The sequence below is a fragment of the Schistocerca americana genome, chromosome 1 (genome assembly GCF_021461395.2).
Source record: "Schistocerca americana isolate TAMUIC-IGC-003095 chromosome 1, iqSchAmer2.1, whole genome shotgun sequence".
In the NCBI taxonomy this organism is placed as follows: domain Eukaryota; kingdom Metazoa; phylum Arthropoda; class Insecta; order Orthoptera; family Acrididae; genus Schistocerca; species Schistocerca americana.
The window spans coordinates 133,350,306-133,376,728 of NC_060119.1; the positions used below are offsets into that span (position 1 = coordinate 133,350,306).

Genomic DNA, 26,423 nt, shown 5'->3' on the forward strand with positions numbered 1-26,423 from the left:
ATTTTTTATGTTACATTTTTAGGCATTCCTCATTTACTGAGGCAAAAATAATTCACAAATTATTTCACCATTTCTGGCCTATGTCAATGTAATTTGGATAGTATGCTTATGGTAATGGAAGGTCCGTGATAGAATGTAAACAATAGACAGAGAAAGGGATTTGGCTAGAAAATAAAGGATGAGACAGAGAAGACAGGTACAGAAGGTCAGATGGACACACTTGGCATCCCTGACTTTTCATTATATTCTCTGCCAAATTGCGCCATTGCTGATAATCATTTGTTCTTACTGCAGGTATTGTTTTGGTTGTGGGACTGGCTGAATTCTGTAGTTTTGCAACACTAAGAAACACTGTCACTAGACAGCACACTAAAGGCTCAAAAGTTTAAGGTAGTGATAGATAATTTCATCGTCTCATGTATATTCAACCAAACAATGTTCTTCAGTTTCTATGTCTATGACATTCGGTATTCTATTTTACACTTGCAAACTTACAATAATAACAAGAGATGATGTAAAAATACAAAACATATATTTTCAATTCAATATATACAACTGAGTTATAAAACAAGGTTTCCAACAATGCTTCTTGAAACAGAATTGTCTGCACATTTTCTGGCCAACACAAGGAATATGAAATAAGGTTCAACACAATCCAATTAACTTCTCAGTGATGTATTAAAACTTAAGTTGTAGGCTTATCTTCAGAGCTGATGTAACTGCTGTACTGTTCTGGGATACCTTTGAAGACTTTTATTTTGGCCCTTATCTGTTTCCATGTATACTGATTAGTGTTTTTTGCATCTCTCACCATTGCCTGCAATGAATATAGTTCATAATGTATTTGCAGAACTTCCATTACGAAAAATTTGGGAATATGAAGAACTACACACACACACACACACACACACACACACACACACACACACACACACACACAGTTACACTGTGTCAACTTAATAAATAATCCTGTAATGCAATTTGGCAAATAGACTGGGGTGATCTACCATTTATTAAGTTTGAGAATCAAACACCACTGACCATCCAAAAATAATAATTTGAAGATGATGTCGGGTACATGTAAATTAAAATTTAAGAGTTACTCCAGTTAACAAATAGGTCAAACAAGGATACATAATTAATCTTTCAGTCTGCTCTGGAGTGTATACAACTAGGAAACATCTGTTCCAAGATGGCCGCCGAGTAAGTGATGCCAGAAACCATTTCCAGAAAGTTAAGTGATTTAGACAGGAATATAATTTAGTTTAACACTGACAACAAATTAAATACGTGCATTAGTGTATCGTTTAGTCTTGCCGTTAAAGGTTTGACCTTTCTTTGCGTATTTTTTCAGAAAACACGAAAAGATCGTAACTTCGCGAAGTCGCGCTTAGGCTTAAATTTTGTAAATGTGTTTGTTTCTTGTTTGAAGGTAATTTAACTAGTTTCTCGGTAACAAATAAGTAAACTACCGTAAATAGCGTATAACTTCATTGTTTTAATACAGATTTCAGAAAAACAGCGTAACTTTATATCAGAAACTTGCCTATATACATTTGTTTATAGGCCTAATTCTCGTAACGTTTTTGGAGAATCAAAGTTAAAGTATCTCGTTTAATTGTCCTTTTTTCATTCCATCGAGTGAAATATATAATAAATAGCGTATACCTTCGTTGTTTTAATACAGATCTCAGAAAAACAGAAACTTGCTTATATACATTTGTGAATAGGCTTAATTCTTGTAACGTCTTTTTTGATTTTCGGTAATTTAATTGATTTATTCTAGCTAAAGTATTATTTTTGCCATGAGTGAGAAGTGCCTGACTTGCCGTAGAATTGTTAGTTCCGGGGTTTGGTGTGATGGATGCAGTAGTTTTTTTCACTGGGGGGACTGCAGTGGCGTGGGTGTTGGGAAAGTGGATCAGGCTCATCAGTGGTTATGTAGGATTTGCAGCAGAGATAGGAAGATAGTGGAACAGGAGGGGAAAATTGCTGCCCTTCAGGCTGAGCTAGATAAGGCTAGGGAAGATCTGGACAGGTTAAGGAGGGAGAAGGGCAAAGAGCGGTGGGAAGTGGCACCAGGTAGCAGAAGGAACAGGCCTAGAACTAAGTCTGACAGTTTTGTGGTGAATGTCGAAAATAAGTTTGACCTGTTGCTTCAGTTAGAAACTGATGAGCCTCAAGCAGAGGTAGGTGTAGACAGGACACAACAAACTTTCAATAGGAAATTGAAAAAGAACGTAGGAAAGTCATCGAAAAGGAAGAAAGTTTTGTTGTTAGGCAGTTCTCATGCCAGAGGTGTAGGCCAACTTCTGCAGGAGGAATTAGGACCAGAATACCAGGTCACAAATTTTTTCAAACCAAGTGCTAGTCTGGATCAGGTGACAGAGGATTTAGGTTCACTCTGTAAAGGATTTACCAGGGAAGACACCGTGGTTATTGTGGAAGGGCCAGGGAACAGCATCGACAGAGATCCTGGGTACAGTATAGAGTGTGACCTGGTAAAGATTGCATCGGCATCGAGACACACCAATGTTGAATTTGTATCTGTCCTGAGACGCCATGACCGGCCTCATTTGAACTCTTCTGTTGGGAGAGTTAATTTGGAGTTGGAACGGCTGCTTGGGTCGGGTGCGGGGGCTCATATTGGTGTGGTTCCTGTTGATTATCTCAGTAGGTGGGACTATACCAGGCACGGCCTACATCTCAACAGGAAAGGGAAGGGGAAACTGGCTGGGGTAATAGCAGGAAATTTAAGGGGGGGAGGCACTGCCATGAATGGTAAAATACCAGTGGTTACAGGTGTTGGAGCAGCACCTTTTTTAGGATAGGTAAGACAGAAAGATGTCAAGTTCTACGAGAGGTCAGGATTGAAACATGTCTTCAGTTTAGGAAAGAAATTAAACAGCACAATTCTAGCACATTGGATCACCAATCACAGCTATCAATTATAAATTTTCACCAATCACCAGAAATTTTATCTCCACCAAGTTGTATCTCAGTCCTAGGTAATTGCATTGATGAATTAAAGTCACCCAACCCAATTGACATAATCTGCCTCTCTGAACACCATGTGACCACTGGTATAGGAACTAGGCCTAAGCACAATGAGAAACTCAGACAGGAGAGTACTGCAAATGTTAGAGTAAGGAAAGGTTCTCATAAAAGTATAATTAAAAATAATGTAAGTATATTTCATCAAAATATTGGGAGTTTAAAGAATAAAGTAGATGAGCTTCTGGTTTGTTTAGAAGATTTAGAAGCTGAGAATGAAATAGATATACTATGCCTGTCTGAGCATCACATTGTTACTGATATGGATAAGGTAAATGTAAGTGGTTATAAGCTCTCTGCACATGTAATGAGAGAAAATATGGAGAAAGGAGGAGTTGCCATATATGTCAAAAGTTATCATTGTGCAAAAAGTATAGAAACAAAAAAGTTTTGTGTAGAGAAACATATAGAAGCATGTGCCTGTGAGCTTAAATTAAATAAAGGCACATTTATAATTGTAACTGTATATAGGTCCCCATCAGGAAATTTTCATCTATTTCTGAAAAATTTGGACTCCTTGTTGTGCTATCTGTCAGACAGGGGGAAGCAAATTATTATTTGTGGGGACTTCAATGTAGATTCTCTGAAAGAGGGTAATAGGAAAAATGACCTTGAAGTATTATTCGGTTCTTTCAATTTGACACCCGTTATTGATTTTCCTACTCGGGTGGTAAAGGATAGCAGATCACTGATAGATAACTTCTTTATAGACCAAGATAAGTTTAACCAGATAAATGCTCAGCCTGTTGAGAATGGTCTTTCTGATCATGGTGCACAGCTAGTTACAATATATGACATAGCTCCATTCAGCAATACTAAACAGTCCTCCAAAGTAGTACGTTCAGTCAACGATTTAACAATTGCAAATTTCAGGGAAAGCCTACAGCAGTTAGACTGGGATGAGGTGTACTGTGAACCTGATGCCAATTTAAAATATAATTTATTTCATGACATTTTTGTAAATGCATTTGAAAACTGCTTCACCAAGAAAATAGTTAAATATACTCGTAAGAAACCTTGTAACAAACCATGGCTTACTAAGGGTATTAAAATATCTTGTAACCGGAAAAGGGAAATGTATCTGACAGCAAGAAAGAGTAGTGACCCAGAAACTATCAAAAATTATAAAAACTACTGTGTTATATTAAGAAAAGTTATTAAAAAATCCAGGAGTATGTGTATCATGTCTGAAATCAGCAACTCTGATAATAAAATTAAAACAATTTGGAATATTATTAAAAGAGAAACAGGTCAACCAAGAGCAGAGGAAGACAGTATTACCATCAAATTGAATGAAAACTTTACGAACAAAAAGTCAGAAGTTGAAAATATTTTTAATAATCATTTTCTAAATGTTGTGGATATAGTAGGATCCAGGTGTTCATTAGAAGATGCTAGGCTGTTAATGGAAGAGGCCATACCTATGCAATTTGATACAATTGAAATCTCACCCACTTCTCCCTCTGAAATTAGGAAAATAATAAACTTGCTTAAAAGTAAAAACTCACATGGAATTGATGGCATTTCCAGCAAAATACTAAAAGCTTGTTCTCAACAGATAAGTAAGATTCTCAGCCACCTGTGTAATAGCTCTCTTGAACAGGGCATTTTCCCTGATAGACTGAAATATGCTATTGTTATACCTTTGCATAAAAAGGGGGATAGATCTGATGTCAACAATTACCGTCCAATCTCCCTTCTAACAGCTTTATCCAAAATTTTTGAGAAAGTAATGTATTCAAGAGTAGCTTCACATATCTGTAAAAATGAAGTACTAACAAAATGTCAGTTTGGTTTCCAGAAAGGTTTTTCAACAGAAAATGCCATATATGCTTTCACCAGTCAAATTTTGAATGATCTGAATAACCGAACACCACCCACTGGGATTTTTTGTGATCTCTCAAAGGCTTTTGATTGTGTAAATCATGAAATTCTGCTAGACAAGCTCAAGTATTGTGGCATGAGTGGGACAGTGCACAAATGGTTTAATTCGTACCTAACTGGAAGAGTGCAGAAAGTTGAAATAAGTAGTTCTCGTAACATGCAAAGATCAGCACATTCCTCAAACTGGGGAACTATCAAGAATGGGGTTCCACAAGGGTCAGTCTTGGATCCTTTGTTGATCTTATTATATATTAATGACTTGCCATTCTATATTCATGAAGAGGCAAAGTTAGTTCTCTTCGCTGATGATACAAGTATAGTAATCACACCTGAGAAACAAGAATTAACTGATGAAATTGTCAATACTGTCTTTCAGAAAATTACTAAGTGGTTCCTTGTAAACGGACTCTCACTGAATTTTGATAAGACACAGTACATACAGTTCCGTACAGTGAATGGTATGACGCCATTAATAAATATAGACCTTAATCAGAAGCATATAGCTAAGGTAGAATATTCCAAATTTTTAGGTATGTCCATTGATGAGAGATTAAATTGGAAGAAACACATTGATGATCTGCTGAAACGTTTGAGTTCAGCTACTTATGTAATAAGGGTCATTGCAAATTTTGGTGATGAACATCTTAGTAAATTAGCTTACTACGCCTATTTTCACTCATTGCTTTCATATGGCATCATATTTTGGGGTAATTCATCACTGAGGAATAAAGTATTTATTGCACAAAAGTGTGTAATCAGAATAATAGCTGGAGTCCACCCAAGATCATCCTGCAGACATTTATTTAAGGATCTAGGGATATTCACAGTAGCTTCTCAGTATATATACTCTCTTATGAAATTTGTTATTAACAACCAAACCCAATTCAAAAGTAATAGCAGTGTGCATAACTACAATACTAGGAGAAAGGACGATCTTCACTATTCAAGATTAAATCTAACTTTGGCACAGAAAGGGGTGAATTATACTGGCTCTAAAGTCTTTGGTCACTTACCAAACAGTATCAAAAGTCTGACAGATAACCAACAAGTATTTAAGAAGAAATTAAAAGAATTTCGGAATGACAACTCCTTCTACTCCATAGAGGAATTTTTAGATATAAATTAAGAAAAAAAAGAAAAAAAAAAAAAACAAAACAAAAATATTAAAAAAAAACACAAAAAAATGAAGTTGTTATATTAACTTAAGTATGTTGGTAAATTAACCTAATTATGTCATGTATTGGAAAATTCGACTCGTTCCACATCATTACGAAATATCGTATTCATGATCCATGGAACTAGTATTAATCTAATCTAATCTAAATTTGTGTCTAGTGGGAACAGAATTGATGATTAAATATAATCAACTTAAAAGGGAGATACTCTCCTTTTTCTTTGTTTAATAAAAACCTACCTGCAAGACAAATTTAAAGAGGATCACAGCCATCAACTTACATTTCCATCTTACATCTGAACACACACTTTCCACTTAGAAATCGAAGTTATTACTCAACAAAGGAAAAACTCCAGTTTTACAATCACTTGGACAATATATCTTCACTTTCCGAAATTCATACAGAAACATGTGTTTTCATGCATGTATACTACTACATTTCATGGCTATTAATGCAAGTAGATTGAACACAGCTTGAGCAGTTTCTTGATATTTAGTGAAACAGAAATGTTTACTCACTTTGTAATCTTCACCATACTTTTTAATCATGTACGTAAGCCATTCACACTGACTCTTGGGGAGAGCAAATTTTTTGACTCGTGGTGCTTTTGCTGCAGCTTCTAAGTTTTCTGCAACATACAGTTTTCGTGGGCCTTCTGTCTCCATAGGTTCTGGCTTTTCTTCTGTTTCTTCCCTTGGTACAATTCTCTCTCTGACAGTGGGTATTGGAAGGACTTTATTAGGATCATAAGCTAAGCCCATATCTGCCATATTTTCTTGCACAGATTTTCCTGACTCCCAAGCATTCTTAATTTCCTTGCTGTGAATAAACAAACACTTTCATTTACAAAATGATGGTTTAATAAAATAAAACTTCAGAATGTGCATAATACTCGAACAATAACACAATTTAGGATAGAATAAGTATTTATGTAGGCAATACAGCCATTCACTCAATAGCGACAGCAGTAAGAAGCCGAAAGAGGTGATTAAATATTAACTGATCCTTCAGTAAAAACTCACATACAACCACCCCACCAAGCAAGGTGGCACAGTGGTTGGCACACTGGACTCACATTCAGGAGGATGGTGATTCAAACCTTCATCTGGCCGTCCTGATTTAGATTTACCACGATTACCCTAAATTGGTTAAGACAAATGCTGGGATGTTTCTTTGAAAGGGCACAGCCAACTTCCTTCCCCAACCTTCCTTATCCAATGGGACCCATGACATTGCTATTTGGTCCCCTCCCTCAAATAAATCAACCAACCAACCAACAACCACCCACTCACTAGTCTGGCACTACTGACTGCGCTAAATCATTGGGACTATGTATGTGAGCTTTGTATCTGCACATCTGTTAGGTCCACCAGTGAGAATTTTGTCTAAAGGTCAGCTGGTAATTATCATTTTTAGATGCTCATCTACTTCAGAATAAACGTGCTTCACATTAATGATACATTTTATGCGATGCATTTTTACCACAAATAATAGAGTGTTACTTACTTCACTGATAAGAAATTAAGTACTAGAACAAGTGCAGCAGTCCAAACAAGAAATCGAAGATAAAGGTATAACATCTTGCCAATGAGGAGATACTAGAAACAGAGAACAAACCCATATTGGGGAACGAAGTTCCAAAGAACTATCCCAGCATTTACTTTATGTGATTTAGGGACATTATGGGAAACCAAAATCTCAATTGCTAAATGGAGACTTGAACTACTGTTGCACTGAATGTGGAACTAGTGTCTTACAACTGGCCACCTCATTCAGCAAATAATCCAGACACTGGATTCATATACATGCTTGGGCTATGTCATTTGAAATCTCCCAGTGGATGTTGCTCTCATTACACAGACATTTGTGAAAATTTTGTGTAAGGAAGTACATAATGAATCAGGATTAAAATAATTTTTTCAGAATTTTTTGATCAATACCAAAGTTGTGCGGCCATTCTGAAATGCGGGCCATTTTCACAAACTGATGCCGAAATACAGTATGGCTTGTAAATTTGTAACCTCTAAGACATTGTTATTTATGAATCAATTTTATTTAGTTTTGTGTCACTGTAAAGATAAACAAATCAACTATAATATAAAATTATTAAAATGCTGGGATTATTTTGTTTCTAAAGATTTTTTTGCAAATGTCAAGAACTTTTTTCACCAATACCATGTTTCATCACTTAACTTTCATTTCACATTATGTCTATTACCATGTACTTTCAATGTAAAAAATCAGAAGGCTACTCTTCTGTTATAGATACATCTCATACTTCTTCCATAAAGCAGTAATAACTCACACTGATAACAAGAGGCACGTTTGTGTATGTTTTCTTCGCAGATTTTGTGCTTTCTACATACCTCTCAGCTTTTCTCACTCGAAGTCTTCCCCAACAGTCCAGTTGATTTTTTGAAACTGTCTATACAATTATGTAGGTTAAGATCCCATTGTAGCCATGCACCTTGATGAGCCTCCATTTGCGAGTAACTGACGGAAAAAAATTCTGGATTTTGTGAAACACTCAGTAGTGTTAAATGTAGTCTGATTGTGTGGTGTAATAAACAGGATACCAGCTTCACATTCAGGAGGCTGTGGGTTCGAATCTCACCAGGTTCACTAATTTTTTTTTAATTTTTAAGTCTTTAGCGAAATGACTTCCATAAGTCAATTAACTGGTTTAAATTTAATTCTTTAATTTCATTCGTTTGTCACATAATTATTAATCACAATATAAACTTTTTCATTTGCTCTCATTTTTCTTCCTATCATTCTTTCTCTACTTGAAATCATTGTTCATTTGTTTTTAATTAATTTTATGTATTAATTCTGATTTAATTTCTTTTGTTTTATTACCCTGTTTTTTCATCCACATTATTGCATTCATTATAACTATTTCTCATTTTGCTTGGATTTTCATTTTACTTATAAGCCCGTCTGTCATTTAAATTTTCATCTGTTATTTTGTCCCTAGTGCAATAGGTATTTAAGGTTATGTTTTAAATGTCTGTATGATGATTATCATGCAAAAAAAAATGCGCATCTGGTAACAAAAATATATTTTTCACACCACAGCACAAATATAAATAGATTATTTTGTGTTTTTTTTTTTTAACTGGTAGATCGGAATTTTCAAATACTTGAATATTGTAACAGATAAATATACTTAAATTTGTATTCACAAAAATTCTGACTGGAAAAAGAATGATCCAAAGAAAAAATGAAAGAAATGAAAAATTTCATACGGTGATTAAAATTATGTGTCTAGGGAAGAGAAATAAAAAATCACATTTAAACCAATTAACTGGCTAAACATAATGATGCAAGCTATTTCAATAAAGATTTAAAAATAAAAATAAATAAATGAATTGAGACTTCCTGGCAGATTAAAACTGTGTGCCCGACCAAGACTCGAACTCGGGACCTTTGCCTTTCGTGGGCAAGTGCTCTACCATCTGAGCTACCGAAGTGGCGCGCTGATAATCCAACATGGCGCACCGGAAGTTGAATTTTCCAGCAGATCGCGCTCTGTTAAAACTAGAGCACGATCCGCCGCGGCGCTGCGGCTGCCGAGTGAAGCTCGTTCAAGGTCACCCGCCAATATGGCGGCGCACACAGCCATATGAAAGGTTCGCAGGAGAGCTTCTGTAAAGTTTGGAAGGTAGGAGACGAGATACTGGCAGAAGTAAAGCTGTGAGGACCGGGCGTGAGTCGTGCTTCGGTAGCTCAGATGGTAGAGCACTTGCCCGCGAAAGGCAAAGGTCCCGAGTTCGAGTCTCGGTCGGGCACACAGTTTTAATCTGCCAGGAAGTTTCATATCAGCGCACACTCCGCTGTAGAGTGAAAATCTCATTCTGGAAATGAATTGAGTTTAGTTGCCGAGATTCGAACTTACAACATCCTGTATGCCAAGCTGTTGTCCTATCCATTACACCACACAACCACACTACATATTGTAACTTTTTTAACGCTACTGAGGGCAACACAATATTCAAATTTTTTTAATTACTCTCAAGCAAGGATTCACAAGGGTAAATGGCTGCAGTGCGTGATACCTGGGATCTCGCATCCCTGAGGACCTCTCTTCGTCAGTGAGGGACCAATGACCTCACAGTTTGGTCCCCTCCCCCCTCCTTTTAAACCAACCTACCAACCTTGTCAGTGCCTCTTCTATCAGATAAGTTACTTGAGAGTAATACATGAGTTTTAGATAGTAACAGAAGCATGACTGTTGAAAACTGGCAGCAGCCTTATTACTGTTCTGAGCAAGGCATGTCATATTTAACTCTTACTTGTTCTGTAAAGTAAAGATTGCATAAAGTAGTCACTAACTCTTTCTTGTTTCCCCATACAGATTCTTCGTCATATAACTGTGACATCTATTTCTTATTTTGCCATGGAAAGAAATGTAAGTCTCGGACCCATCCCAGACATTAAGCTGAAGATGCAGAATGTACACCAGATCTATCTATTGTCCTTGAAATTAATGACAGTTATGAATTACTTGAAATTTCACTACTTAACGTTACGGAAAGAACACATCACAGGTGCCCAGAGAAAACATGACAGGTGCTCAGAATACATTTTATCTGAGTCTCGTTGCTTTATATTAAAATTACAAAAAACAGCATTAGAAGCACTATGTGTTCCAGTGGAAAATAAGCTGTAGTGATACATCCCATACCCTAAATGAGAAGTATCATGCCCGTAAATACATATGTCAGAGAAAAGATGTTCATGACAGAGTAGTCAATAATTGGTGAGCACCCGAATGTTGGGAGGTGTTTTAAATTTTAGGTGTTAATAACAGAGCTAATGATCCAGTGGCTGTATGGAAGTGGATAGCAGTCAGACAACCCTCCCTGCTGTGTTGAAGACAGGAGTTCCATGGAGCGGGCAGTATGGAGGAAAGAGCTGAATGCAAAATTTCAAAGATAATAAATGTACTGTAATTGTTAATTATCAAGTTGAATATCAGATCTATTATGTACAGTGCAGAGAGGCAGAATACGAGTTGGTAGCTGTCCTCATTTATCATGTACTGAGTTGTAATTTTGAAGATAATACAAGAATGTGAGTTGCATCTCACTTCTTATTTATTTGGTGGAGTGAATGAGAATGAGGAGTTAATTTTCTGCAGCCTGTAAGGAGGCAAAGTCTGAGCCTATAGAGAGGAAGAAGGCACACGGATTCAGGGCATAGACTAGCAGGACCCTGATCAAACAGCAAATGAATATTCAGTAAGCAACATTCATTCTATATAAAAGGAGTTTTCAGGTGGCAAGCTATTTATTTTGGTATATGAGGTGAAGTGTAACAAACCACTATGCGTCCCAAGCCAACCTGAAACACTTCAATGCCTCAAGAACACTGCTGTGCTGAATGCACAGAAAGTTTAATGCTAAAACTTGAAGGGAAACTGAGCAGAAGTTGTGTAAAAGAAAAACTGCAAATACTTACTTAGCATCAACTTCACAAGGCAAATAAAAATCCAAACACTTTTTTGACACTACTTAAAACAGGGCAATGAAATCAAGGGTATTACGAAACGAGGATGGTATTTTGTAAAATGGAAGCTACAGAATTGGAAACATAATAGATAAGGATGCAGAAACACAAGTCCATACTTTTTTCTATGATGAAGATATAAGTTTAATTTCTGCTAAAAACAAGGAGATGCTTATCTGTCCCTTTAGAAAATGGCAAAAAAGTTAATCAAACAAAATGAGGAATTTTGTACAATCTGAATGATGTGTGCATAGCATTCAAAGAAAAATATCCTTCTGATTAAAAAGTTCTGTGAATTTCGCCCAAAACAATGCATTACCGTAAACAGTTGTGGAATGCATAGCATTTGTATATGCACTTATTACCAAAAAGCAGAACTGCTGAGGTGTGCTGCACATGTAAAAGAATCACACACTGAACTTCTACAGAAAGTTATTTGCAATCTGGAAAATGTGGGGTCTATGGTGCATCAATGTTCTCAGTGTCCTGTTATGACGTTGTGTACATCATTGTAGCATGGTACAAACACATTCTTATGTATATATAAAAAAATCGTCTAAATTCTGCAACAAATACCACACATCTAAAATCTTATTTACTTCAGTGACGACAGTTTTTCACAACATAAAAATTTTAAGAACCCCATAAATTGGTGCCATCACAATCAGCAGATCATGGAGTAGCTGCAGAATGAATTTTTTTTGTCACTATCCATGGAAAAAATGCATATGATGGAGTTGATAGTAACATTAAATGTTCAGCCACAAGAGCAAGTTGACAGTGTCCACATGACAATCACTCTGCAGCTCCAAAAGGTCTGTTTACATTTGCCAAAACCCATATTACAGGAATACAAACATTTTATGTTATGACAATGCAGATAACAAAATTTACAAATATGTTACTCAAAGTTATGAAACTGGTTCTACCATTGCTGGGGCAAGAGTTAATCATTTTTTCAAACCACTGAATGAAAGCAGATTGTCGTAGAGTGCATTTCATCATCTTAATCCAGACAAGTTCATCTTGGACTTCAAAACAAGACCTCTGTTACTATTAAAGATGAAATGTCAATTGCAGCTCTCTATAATAACCAATGGTGGTGAGGAATAATTCTGGAAATATGTGAAGAACATAAAAATGCAAAGGTCAAATTCATGAGACCAAGAGGACCTTCCTCAGTCTATTTGTGGCCTCTTCATCCTGATGCTTGCTGGATCCCTTATGAAAATATTTTAATGACTTTGTCTGCTCCTAGTCATAAGTCACTCATATACTTTCAAATCAAGACACAGTATGTTTGGCTCAACTTGAACACATGATAGCAAACTGTCTGCTTTGACCTGTGTTGTATGACATCACAGCTGTGCATTGTGGTTGGTTGATTTAAAAGAGGGGGGGAAGGGAGCAAACTGCTAGGTTATTGGTCCCTCATTTCGATTAAAATAATTCCACAAGAGTGGGAGTAAAATAATTGAGATATACAAACCAGAACTGGAACAAAGGAGAAAATCACAAGATTGACAGAAGGGCAACAAACACTAAAATGGACAAAACTGGACAAGAAAACCACGGAGAGATGCAGAAAATATGTAGAAGAGATCAAAACAAGAGACCAGATTACCATGGCTGGCTGACCATGAGAATAAAAAGGAGAAGCCAGCCACTCTGCAATACATTAAAACCTCCACCCTAAAAGCACTAGGGTGGAGGACACAGAGGGTACAAAGGTCATGCACTAAAACTTAGATCAAATGATAAAACCCACCCTCACGAATAAAACATAAAACTAAAGCTGCTGTTGAGGCATTGTTGCCCAAGTTAGGGTGCTGGAAAAACTAAAAGTCTGCCGCAGAGCTGCTAAAAGTGGGCAGTCCAGCAAGAGGTGGATGACCATCATTTGTGAACCACAGCAACACCAAGATGGGTCCTTGCGGCGAAGGGGGTAACCATGCGTTAGCCACATATGGCCAATGCGGAGCCGGTAGAGGACAACTGATTCCCTGCGAGGGAACTGCATGGAAGAGTTCCACACATTCGTAGTGTCCTTAATAACATGCAGTTTGTTGCTCGTACTGTTATGCCATTCCATCTCCCAAAGCCAAAAAACCCTGCATCGAAGACAGAATGCAGGTCGGTTTTGGAGATGCCCATCTCCAGAAGCGGTTTACGTGTAGCCTGTTTGGCCAGCCTGTAGGCAAGTTTGCTGCTTGGGATTCCGAAGTGTCCTGGGGTCCATACAAATACCACTGAAGGGACCATTCGAGGGCATAGATGGTCCTGAATGGACACAACCAAAGGATGGTGAGGGTAGCACTGGTCGATAGCTTGTAGGCTGCTCAAGGAGTCATTACACAGGAGAAATGACTCGCCAGGGAATGAGCGGATGTGCTCAAGAACACGAGATATGGTCGTGAGCTCTGCAGTGAAAACACTGCTGTTCAATATGTCCTCCATGAACATACACAAAGCCTACAAGACCATCAACCATCGAGCCGTCAGTGTAAACCACTTAATGGCCACAGTACATGTCAAGAATCGAGAGGAACTGATAGCGGAGAGCCGCGGGGTTACTGGAGTCCTTAAGGCCATGTGAAAGGTTCAGAAGAATCTGCGGCCTAGGTGTACACCATGGAGGAGTATGTGAATGGACCTCGAGGAGAGGTGGTAACGAGAAGGACTCCATTTCAGACAGAAGGGACCGGACATGAACTGCAATCATAAGCCCTGACCTCGGCTGCCAATGTGGGAGATGAACTGCCTTGTTTGGGAAAAGGAGACAGTAATTCGGATGCGCAGGAGAACTATGAACGTGTGTAATGTAACTGGCGAGCGGTTGTGCACATCTAACCTTCAATGGAGGGACTCTGGCCTCCACCAGGACACTGGTCACCAGACTCGTTCTAATAGGCATTGCTAGGCGAACGCCACAGTGGTGCACTAGGTCAAGTAAACAAACGATGCGGGCACAGCCGAACCGTAAACCAGACTCCCATACTCAAGGTGGGATTGAACAAGGGCTCTGTAGAACTGCAGCAGAGTAGAGTGATCCACACCCCAGTTGGTGTTGCTTAGGCAGCAGAGGGCATTGAGTTGCTGCCAGCACTTCCGCTTAAGCTGATACGGTGACGTAGCAAAGTCAATTGGGCATCGAAAACCTGTTGTAAGAAATGATATGTCTCCCCTACAGTGAGTGGATTGTCATTAAGGTAAAGTTCTGGTCCTGGATGAACGATGCAACGCAGACAGAAATGCACGACACATGACATCACGGCTGAAAAGTGGAAGCCATGGGTTAGAGCCCATGACTGTGCCTTGTGAATGGCTCCCTGTAGGCACCACCCAGCAACACCAATACTGGAAGAACAGTACGAAATGCAGAAGTCATCCTCATACAGAGAAGGTGAGACTGACGGCCCTACAGCTGCTGCTAGACCATTAATAGCCACTAAAAATAGAGTCACACTCAATAAGGAGCCCTGCAGAGCGCCATTCTCCTGAATATGAGGGGGAACTATGGGTGGTACAGAACGACAGGAAATTTTGAATAAAAATCGGGATCGGGTCCTGGAGATCCCACTCATACAATGTGGCAAGATATGATCTCGCCAAGTCTTGTTGTATGCTTTATGTAAGTCAATGGAAAAGACTGTTCGGGTGGCAGACTCAAGGGACACAAGATTATCAGTGTTAGAGCGACTCTGGCAGAAGCCACCCTGACATGGAGCCAGTGGGCCACGTGACTCCAGGACCCAACCCAACCGCCGAAACACCATACGTTCCAGCAGCTTACAAAGAGAGTTGGTGAGGCTGGTCGGCTGGTAGCTATCCACATCAAGCGGGTTTTGATCGGGTTTGAGCACCATTGCGATGGAAAGATGCCATCGCACCATATTCGGTTGAAGATGACGAGATGTCGCTTGTAGTCAGTCGAGAGATGTTTAATCACCTGACTGTGGATCCAATCCAGCCCAGGAGCTGTGTTGGAGCAATGTGCAAGGTGCTGAGGAGCTCCCACTCTGTGAATGGGGTGTTACAGGATTCACTGTGGCATGTAATGAACGAGAGGACTTTCCTTTCCATGGTCCGTTTGAGGGTGCAAAAGGCTGGGGGATAGTTCTCCGATGCAGAGGCTCGAGCATTGTGCTCAGCAAAGTGCTTGGCAATCACATTTGCGCTGAGAGGTAACATGCCATTGATGTTCATGCCAGGGACACCTGTTGGGGTCTTATACCCAAAAAGACATCTGATCTTTGTCCAGACTTGTGTTGCACACAATGGTCAACACGTACCTCTCCCAACAGTCCTGTTTCTGTCGTTTTATAAGCTGGTGAACACAGGCAAGGAGCCGCTTAAAGGCTATTAGGTGCTCTAGGAAGAGGTGCCGCTTATGTCGCTGTAGAGCTGGCCGAAGCTCTTTAATCGCCTCAGTGACTTCTGGCGACAGCCAAGGGACCGTCTTTCGCCAGGGGCACTGAAAAGAATGAGACTCTGTGTTCTCCGTCGCAGGAACGATCGTTGTAGAGACCTGCTCAACGACACCATCAATAGCACCATGTGGGGTGTTTAGTGGTGACAGTAGAGGTGAAGGCTTCCCAGTCTGCCTTGTTTAAAGCCCATCTGGGTAGACGTCCGTGGGCATGACGCCAGGGGACTGACAGGAAGATGGGGAAGTGGTCACTACCACACAGGTCGTACGTGTTCTCCAGTGGATAGATGGGAGAAGGCCATGACCACAAACCGAGAGATCAATGGCCGAATACGTGCCATGTGCCACACTGACATGTGTGGGAGCACCTGTATTTAAGAGGCAGAGGTTGAGTTGTGACAACAAATTTCCGACCTCCCTACCTCGGCCAGTAAGCATGGCACCACCCCACAAGGTGTTATGCACATTAAAATCCCCCAAAAGTAGGAAAGGTTTAGACAGTTGATCAATCAGTGCAGCCAATACGTTCAGGGGTGCTGCACCATCTGGTGGAAGATAAACACTGCAGACAGTTATTTCCTGTGTCGTCCTTATCCTGACAGCCAAAGCTTCAGGAGGGGTTTAAAGGGGCACAGGTTCACTACGTACTGAGTTCAGGAAATAGACGCAAACTGCATCTGACATTCTATTATAGTTGCTACAGTTCCTGTAACATCCCTTATAGCTGCGGAGGGCAGGGGTCCACATTGCCGGGAACAAGGTTTCCTGGAGGGCAGTGCAGAAAGCAGGTGTAAAGCTTAACAGCTGCTGTAGCTCAGCCAAGTGGTGGAAAAAACTGCCACACTTCCACTGGAGGATTATGTGATCTTGAGATTAGGAAGGCATGAGACACTCAATGAGGCAGTCTACACCTCAGCGTCACCTACTGCCACCAGATGAGTACCTGTGCGATCAACATCCATTGTGTTTGAGGGCCCAGCGAGAGCTAGGTCCTTGGTGGATGCCAGAATCTCCACCTCATCCTCAGACACAGAGCTTGTAGGTAATAGTGGTGTGGGTGCCACCACAGTGCCTTGATTCTTGGAGGACTTTTTCTTTTTAGGTTTTTTTCGCTGCTCCTTACGTTTGTCTGGCTGGGAGGGCTTCACTGATTCAGTCTCAGTGACTGAGGAGGACCATGAAGCCCTACGACCAGCTAACCGTGGTTGCTTCAGCCACTGGTAGGAACCTGGGAAGTGAATGACCCAAGGGATCCCTTTCGGGCGAGAGGAGCCAAAGAAGACTTATAGGAGCAACAGGGAGGGAAGTGCCCCCCACCATCAAGGGGGCTGGTGGAGTCTAACGGCTCTGAGAGCCAAGTGTACGTGGCGGACGGAAGATGGCAGAACTGTTGTCTTAGCGGTGGCATAGGTTGTAGAATGCAGCCTCTCATATTTTCTCTTAGCCTCAGTGTAGGTCAGTCAGTCCAGGGTCTTATATTCCATTATTTTTCTTTCTTTCCGGAGAATCCTGCAGTCTGGCGAGCAACGCGAATGGTGCTCTCCGTAGTTGACACAGATGGGAGGCGAGGCACAGGGACAGGTGTCGCTGAAAGTACAGCGGGAAGACATATGGCCGAACTTCCAGCACTTAAAGCACCACACCAGGGGAGGGATATATGGCTTTACGTCACAGCAGTACAGCATCACATTGACCTTCTCGGGTAATGTGTCGCCCTTGAATGCCAAGATGAAGGCACTGGTGGCAACCTGGTTATCCCTCAGACCCCGGTGGACACGCTGGACGAAATGGACACCTTGCCACGCCAAATTGGCGTGCAGCTCATCATCAGACTGCAAAAGAAGTTCCCTGTGAAATATTGACAAGAAAGATTCCCCATCAATTCTCGTACATACAAGGTACCAGGGTGAGTAAGCTTCGCTGCCATCCTTAGCCTGGCATTGCTCCCATGATGTGGTCAGGGGGCAGGGGGAGGGGGGACAATTTGAGGTTGTATTTCCTAGCATTGAAGTTAGGCCTTGACCACTTAGAGACTACTGGTGTTTGACCACCAGCAAGAGATGACGTACTACACTTCATGGTGTGCCATCCGCCCTGATGCCACCCACTACGACCAGGGGCCCTCGCCACGGGTGCCTCCCAGCCGCAGCAAAGGTCACCTGGCAGGACGGTCATTGCCGGGAGTCCCGATGCCCCAGGGTAACAGGCATCTACTCCTTGGCATACGTGGGGAGTTAACGGTGCAGGCATTAGCGGATAGATCCCTGTGTGGTCATGGGCCTACAACCAACCGGGTACATGGCAGTCCCACCACAACGGACTGGCTACCATGCTGGATATCAGGCACAAAAGAGCTAAGAAGCCCATTATCGTCGACAGCACAGAAAACAATACTGCACAGAGGATTGAGGAAAATGCGATCAGGAGGGTGACCTCACCCAACAGCTGGAGAATGAGCAGAAGTGCAGATCCACGTTGACAAAGGATGCGAGAGGTCTCCGCGCATGATGGACACTATGCACCATGTAAGGCACCCTTCCACAATTGGCTTGCTCTTTGGGAAAATTTTGAAAAATGGAGGTCAAATCCTACAGGGAATCATCACATAAAGGCCGAAATGTGAGAGACTCCTTTTACTTGCCTCTTATGACAGGCAAGAATACCTCGGGCCAATTCTAACCCCTGGACCCGCAAAATTTTTTATGAATAGTATTTGTGATACCGGACTGCTTGAATGCTGTTTTTGATAGTAATATGGGAAGAGTTTGTGGTGATTTGTTAGTGAGTTATTTTGATGTTGGCAACTGCGAGCAATAGATTGGTGTGTAGGTTTGGAATTATTAGTGCAGTGTGTTGTTCATGCTTCAGATATATAATTTTATTTTTTGCTTTTTGTTAGTGATGGATATGACAACAAAGTTCATAAGTTGGTCCTTGCATGCTCCAAATGGAGACGACATTTTGAGCACAATTATATTCCTACATTTATTTGGCTTAATTGTTGAGTATGTCAAATGTTATGTATGAAATTGACCAAGTTTACTGCATCTTAGACAAAGGGCAAGATATGTGGCACTGGTGTGGAACAATGTATGGCATTCTATCTGGGTTGGATCCTGATTTGACGATTCTAAGCTTCCTATTCAAGAATTCATGTTGAAGACTTGTGATTTTTGCTACGCCAGATTTATGTGTTGGCAGATTTTGGTATGAATTTGTATGATTCTATACTTGATGTTTATGATTTTGGCCAATGGAAATGTTCAACGTTATTTTAAATGATGTTCGTGTTATATCTTGGGACTTTGTATGTCGACACTGGTGAAAACCGCCAGTTGGTATTGAGTGCCTTGGTTTATACATATTCTTCACTGATAACTAGTTTAAACCTAAAAACACTTACATTAAAATGTTGTATTTTGTACTAACTCAAGATCATTTGCTGTACGCAAGCCAAGAAACACAAAAGTAAGTGAATTTATTTTTGTGTTCTTTCAGTTTTAAATAATTAAACACAACAAACAAAACTCTCGCAGTTTGTTTACGTTGGAAAGTATGATAATAGGCATTATGTTAAACAATAATTATGAAATGGTGAAAGTAGTGATTTTAGCGGGAGAAATTAGCTACTAAATTTTCTGAAGGGGAAAAAAGAGGTCTTCAGAAACAACTTTCATTAAAGATCTGAAATATTTGTACTAAGCACAAGTCCAGCATAATTTTATATCATAGGTGAACCTCTTATCTTTTCAATGACACCAAATTGAATGCAACTAATTCATAAATAAAAAACAGTTACAGTAGGTACAAAATTTTAGCCCACCTTTCTTAACAACAACAAATGTGGAAAGACCTGACTACCAAAATTACACCCTACACACAGTTTTGATGTAAAAAATAACTTTAACCCTCTTTCATTATGTGCTTTTGAGTGACTTTAAACGAGAAAAAAGAATGCTTCTAATATAACCTATAATACAATAAGACTCCCCTTTCCTCCCTATATATATGAAAAATGGTGCATCATGGCAATATCTGTGCATGTTAGTTGATGTGTGAGCGATATTGTATTATTTGTTACCCTTGTTAGGCCCTACTTGCTGAGAGAAGCACCAGCCTCCTACATCTGATTCAACAGTTCATAATTTACAGTGTTCTTTCCCTAGTTGTTTTGGAGACATCACAAGATCAGAATTATTCATGAATCCAAACAGAAAGACATTTTTTCATAGGTGAATTTGTACAGTTGTTAAATAATTTGGAAAAAAATGGATATTTGTGCCATCCAACTGTACAATGGTATGCTTACTTCTATCAGTTTAGATTGTTCCTCCTGTGAATACGTTTGTAATGATATAAACTGGTAGAGAATAAACATAAAATCGTCCATCTGATGGCAAACATTCCTTTTTTCAAAGAAAGACAACTGTCACTGTCAAGGGCAATGTATAAGGAATTTAGCCACAGAATGCAGATTTTCACGACCTATACTAGTGATGTTGCTGTTATTTGTAATATGGGCATTAGGCTGCGATTCAAGGAAGAGACTCATGCCATAGATCACGGTGTAATGCTCATAATATGAACACCAGCAACATCGAAATTAGCCACGTATTTTCTGATGAACCATGTAGACATTTGCTTTATGTGATATGGAAAAAGGTGAGAAATCTACATCTCGATGGCTGAAGAGGGAGTTGGTCCTAGATTCTTTAACTTAAGTACCAGGATTCGGGGCTAGTGTAGCAGGGGATACAACCCGTCGGCTTTGGACAATGACGTCACAGGTCGCCAAACGAGAAGCGATTCTTCTTAGTGTTGTAGCTCCCTTCAGCAGCTGATAAGAGTTTTTTGGCTTTTTAAAAAAAAAAAAATCTCACGAGATAGAATAAACAGATCCACTTTATTAAGCAATCAGTAAAAAAACGAAACTGAAACATAACAGCAAAAGCGAAAATGGTAAACTGCTCTCTGGCGACTTGTGACGTCATTGTCCAAAGCCGACGGGTTGTATCCCCTGCTACACTAGACCCAATGATTTTAACCCAATTTCTCGCGAAAAATTTTGGGCGCCCAATTGAGTGGATATGGTTAGCAGCATAAAGGTATTCGTTGAGCTAACAATATGGACATACCCAACACCTAGTTCGGGGATTATTAAATGTGAAAATACGGGCTGAACGACCTGGCACTTGCAAGTTACTATCGTCAGTTTCTAATTTAAGAATCGGGGTTTGAATAAATCTATAGCGGCTGAAACATGGAACAGTGTATCATACAACGTATGTCAAATACATATATTCAAGTCGGCCTATAGTGACACAGGCACTTGGTTTCATTTTAGACGAAAGTCAAGTTTACAGTGAATTCAGGAGAATGTTTCTCGCTATCTCTCATTTTGATACATACTACGGCAACAACTTGGTGTTCAGTAGAAATAACAACAGCTTATATAAGTCGTACCCAAGACCAACAGAAACTACTGAAAACACACCTTGTTCACAGTCTACATAATGTGAAAATACCTTACGGCGACAAGTGTAGGTGCTATAAGAAAAACTTACCATGGAATAGTAACGCCCTTTTTTTGTCGTTTGCTCTGTCTCTTACGGTTCACATTATAACGATAACGCTTCTTCCTCTTCTGTTTACGTATTTTCGTCATTTCTTACTACACCACAACAGCTATTTACAAACACGTGCACCCTCCTACAGCGCTGAGCGCTTCCCGTAAACACTATTCAAAGATGTTAGTAATGAGCAGCACCACTAGTGACCATTGAGATGCACGAGACAGAATTTTTGTCGCCAACAGACTTTACTTGTATGGCGAAAGGCTTGCCCGCAAGCGGTCTAGAGATTTTGAATGAATATAGTACAGATAGATCCCGTTCAAAAGTACCGCATATTCTGTACAAGTACTTTTTACACACCTCAATAATTACTGCATTCTGTCGGCTAGCTAGAATGAACTTCGCTAAAAGATTTGGAGAGATAATGCAAGGGTATGAAATAACACTGTTAAACAAGACTGAACTTCTATTCAAGAGACTGGTGATTCTGATCTTCATCCAGCCACCTTGATTTAGGTTTTCCATGGTTTCCGTAAATTACTTCAGGCAAATGTCGGGATGGTTGCTACTATAAAGCCATGGCGACTACATGTCTTATCTTGTCAAACTAAACCTGTTAGTACGACTGTATACAAGGTGACTTTTTTTTCTTACTTTGAAATAGAGAAATATCTCAAAAATTGCACATCTAATTAAAAATGGAAAAATACGTATTAAATATTTTAAAAAAGGTATCCTCCGATACCAATGTTGACACTCCCCCACCCCACCACCTGGGGAGTAACTTTGAAGTCTTAAATATGAACATCCAATTTTTTTTGTAGGTAAGAAATATATCGGAAAAATACGTACCTTTTGAATGTAACACTTTTGTTGTTGCTTAATAGATTGCACTGTAATCGACAAATAACAAAACTGAGTCCCAAATCGGTATTGTCTGGAGAAAAGTGCATTCGATCAAAACATACACGTTCAGTAATTGTGAAAGAAGCTTGTCTGAGGTGTGTCCTTCCATCTCTCCCTTACCAAATGGGACTAGCAGGGGATACTGAACATATACAGAGAACAGTGGCAAGAAAGCTCACAGATTCGTTTGACCCATGGGAGAGTCTCTCTGGGATGTTGAAAGGGGTGAGCTGGCAGACCCTTGAAGATAGATGGGAACTACCTCAAGAGAGTGTATACTGACGAGGAGTTACTACATATCACTCCCATAGGGATAGTGAGGATAAGATCTGATTAATTACAGTACACACAGAGGCATTTAAAAAATCATTTGTCCCTTGCACCATACATGAGTGAAATGGGCAAAAGCCTGAATTACTGGTGCATGGGACATACCCTCTGATATGGTATAGTTGTAGATGTAGACTTAGAAATGAGAAATGTTTCTGATATAAACATCTGACATTGTTTAGTGAACCATATTGTTTGTTGTTAGGATTCCTTAAGTAACTCCACAAACGAAAGTCAGGTGGAGTAAAATCTGAGTTTTCGCCGGTCAAGGCACAGGAATCCCTCATCTGACCCACAGACTATTATGCATACAATCTAATACTATCTGTGCTGCTACAGAATAATGTCCTGGACAACCAGCAAGTCCAAGGGAAATCACATCGTCTGTAGTAAGTCCAAGGGAAAGCCTGCAAGCAGTACTGGAAGATTGTCCTACAGGAATGTTCGATATTTATCATCATTTAAGGTGCCATTGATAAAGAATGAACCAATGAGTATGTCATCAATTATTTCACACCGAACATGATGTTTGATGTTCAGCTTCGGTTTTCCAGATTTTAGTAATACATGTTGGGTCTTTTACTCGAAACTATGGTTAGTGATGGCCAGCTGGACAGAGAACAATACTCAAGCAAAGAAACTGGGTCTCTCTGTATTTGATGAAGCGATCACTTGCAAATTGTTCTGGAAATTATTGTTATGAAGTTCCGATGGAGAGAAATATGAAAAGGATGATATTTTCACGTTTCATTATCGGGCGAAGAGCAGTCTGACTAATTTCGCTTTTCATGACTTAATTGCCGTTTGCTAATGGGGGTGGAAGGTGGGGGGTGGGGGCATGATTCACTGCAGCTAATATCGCGGTTTCATCAATCTCTCCAGCAACAGTTCTTTGATCACTCCTTTCACATGCTTGTACTGTTCCCTTGGTGGAGAACTGTCGAATAACCAGCAAAGAGAAGTAAGTGATCACACGCTGTTTGGAAAATGTTGAGCATAAAGGGTTACAGCATTATCAGAATTCCTGCCACTTTCTCCATTAATGTAAACCATTTCAGTTTTCTATTCTACTGTAATACCTTGCATTCTAATTAGTAACGCCATCAGGTTAAGAAGGAACATATTTAAGAAATGAAGGATGACACACAACAATGAAATCAAGTCAATTAACGAATTAATGTTTCAAAACAGCTACATGGAGAAAACTGCAAAACACTGAGCTGTTTGCTACACACATCTGTTTTTATATTTTTTGATCCAAGGCATTTCTCTTGTGATAATACTATTTTGGGACTCAGTTGTCTTATTTGTCGATTAAAGCACCATCTACTGTCCAACAACAAAGTTTTACATACATGCAAAAGTTACATATTTTGTACTGTAGAACCTGATTCTACAATAAAAGTGGGATATTCTTATATAAGATATCAGCCACAGCCCCACTCGCTGGGGGTGGGTCAGGGGAGTCAATATATATGTCAACATACAGAATTTTTAAAAATATTGAACACATATTTTTCCGTTTTTTTGATCTGATGCACAATTTTTGAGATATTTCATTGTGTCAAGATAAAAAACTCACCATTTCTGTGAATTATGTTACTTCTATTGTTCTTAAAATGTAATACCATGATATGTTCAACGTCCTTGCACAAGTGATCACTAGATGAATAAAACAACTACTACTACTGTACTTGTAGATACCACAAATGTTTTCATTATAGAAACAGAAGTGATAACCAAACTTTACTTTATCTGTTTTGCACTGCTATCAGTCGTACTCCCAGGGCTCTGTTTTAATAAATTATGATGCTTTAGCATTGATATTGTATAATTTTATGTTTTGTTAAAATGATGTCTGAAAAAAAGAGAAAAATATCAAAGAATGTGTATTGTAATTAATGAATGGTCCAATATTTTTTGTACGAAGCAAAGAAGATATAAGAAGGAGACTAGCATAAGGCAAGAGGTGATTTCTCGCAAAAAGGAGTCTAGTGGTATCAATAACAATCAATGTGAGGAAGAAAATTCGCCAGCCACTGTGGCTGAGCGGTTCTAGATGCTTTAGTGGATGTGTGTGATGTCCTTAGGTTAGTTAGGCTTAAGTAGTTCTAAATCTAGGGTACTGGTGACCTCAGATGTTAAGTCCCATAGTGCCTAGAGCCATTTGAACCATTTTTGAAGACATTTCTGAGAAGATACATTTGGAGTGCAGCGAATCTTGGACTGTGAGGAACGGGGAAGGGACCCAACTGAAGCGTTTCAGATGTAGTGCTGTGGAAGGAGGTTGAAAATTAGGTGAACTGATAAGAAATGAAGTGGTTCTCTGCAGGATCGGTGATTAAGGAATATGAAGAAAGCGCTGACAAGAAGGGACAGAATGGTAAGACATGTGTTAAGACATTGGCGAAAATATTCTGTGGTTGGTATCAGAGACAACTATAAAGGTGAAAATAGTAGGGTAAGACAGATGTTGGAATATATACAACAAATAACTGAGAATGGTTGGTGCACATGTTACTCTGAGATGAAGATGTAGGAGAGGGAACTGTAGCAGGCCACATCAGACTTATCTGAAAGCTCATGACCTGCCCTTCTTCCACATCATTTGCTTAATCTTCTTTCAGCTTTACGGGATCTAAGTTAATAATTATACATATTCATTCTTCACATCGTAGGTGCTATAGTCACATCATGTAGGAAAGAGGCTCTGCACATTGAGGGGGAGTGATAGGGAAGCATGAAGGGGATGAGATTTGCTTAAGTGAGGCAGCAGGGAGCAAGTAAACGAAATCCACATTCTCAAACCATGTAACTGCAGAAAACAAAAATGCCTATGGAACATCATACCATGTTATACATTCATTTGTTTGAGCAGAACAACAAATTTTGCAACTGCTTTCGATCAACCATTTGGATGAGACAAATTATACTTACTGATCTGGCAATGCTGCATCAGCTGCTTCACAGTTTTAGTCCATATCATGTTAGAAGCATGTTTGTAAAGATGTCAAGTACAATTTGTCTTAAAAAACAACTTTCTACCAGCAAAGCCATTGAAACCAATTAACATATTTGTCATTTTCGTGTCATTTGAACTGTATTATAATTAAAAATGTGGTACACAATCGTCTATTGATGAGAACGTGACCTGAGATTCACATGTTACAGATCTTAAGTATTCAAGTTTTGCAACTTTTCCATCATTGATAACAGCATTCTTTGTACATAAAAATGTGAAAAAACTGACTCACTTTTTCTACTTTCATTCGCTAAATCGTTACACCATGATATCGTTTGATAACTTTTCTTAGAGGAATAAAGTGTTTGTTTCACAAAAACGTATAATGAGGATAATATGTGATGTCCAGTCTAGAACCTCTTGAAGACAGCTTGTTAAAGAGTCAGGAATAATGACAACTGCCTCACAGAACATTTACAGCTGTATGAAGTTTGTTTTCAGTGATCAATGGTAATTCGAAAATCATAGTGACATGCATCATTACAGTAATACAGGAACAGAAATCCTTTACACTAATTATCAATCACCCATAACTGGGT

General features: G+C 39.5%; 1 protein-coding gene across 1 annotated transcript; it reads right to left on the reverse strand.

Moving 5' to 3' along the window:
• Window positions 1–515: 515 nt before the first annotated feature.
• Window positions 516–21,806, reverse strand: LOC124621389 (nucleolar protein 16). Its single transcript, XM_047147137.1, has 3 exons — window positions 21,618–21,806; window positions 6,632–6,932; window positions 516–817 (listed from the first exon to the last, which is right to left on the reverse strand). The coding sequence occupies exons 1-3, from the start codon at window positions 21,716–21,718 to the stop codon at window positions 686–688; spliced, it is 534 nt and encodes a 177-aa protein (XP_047003093.1). The 5' UTR covers window positions 21,719–21,806; the 3' UTR covers window positions 516–685.
• Window positions 21,807–26,423: the final 4,617 nt, after the last annotated feature.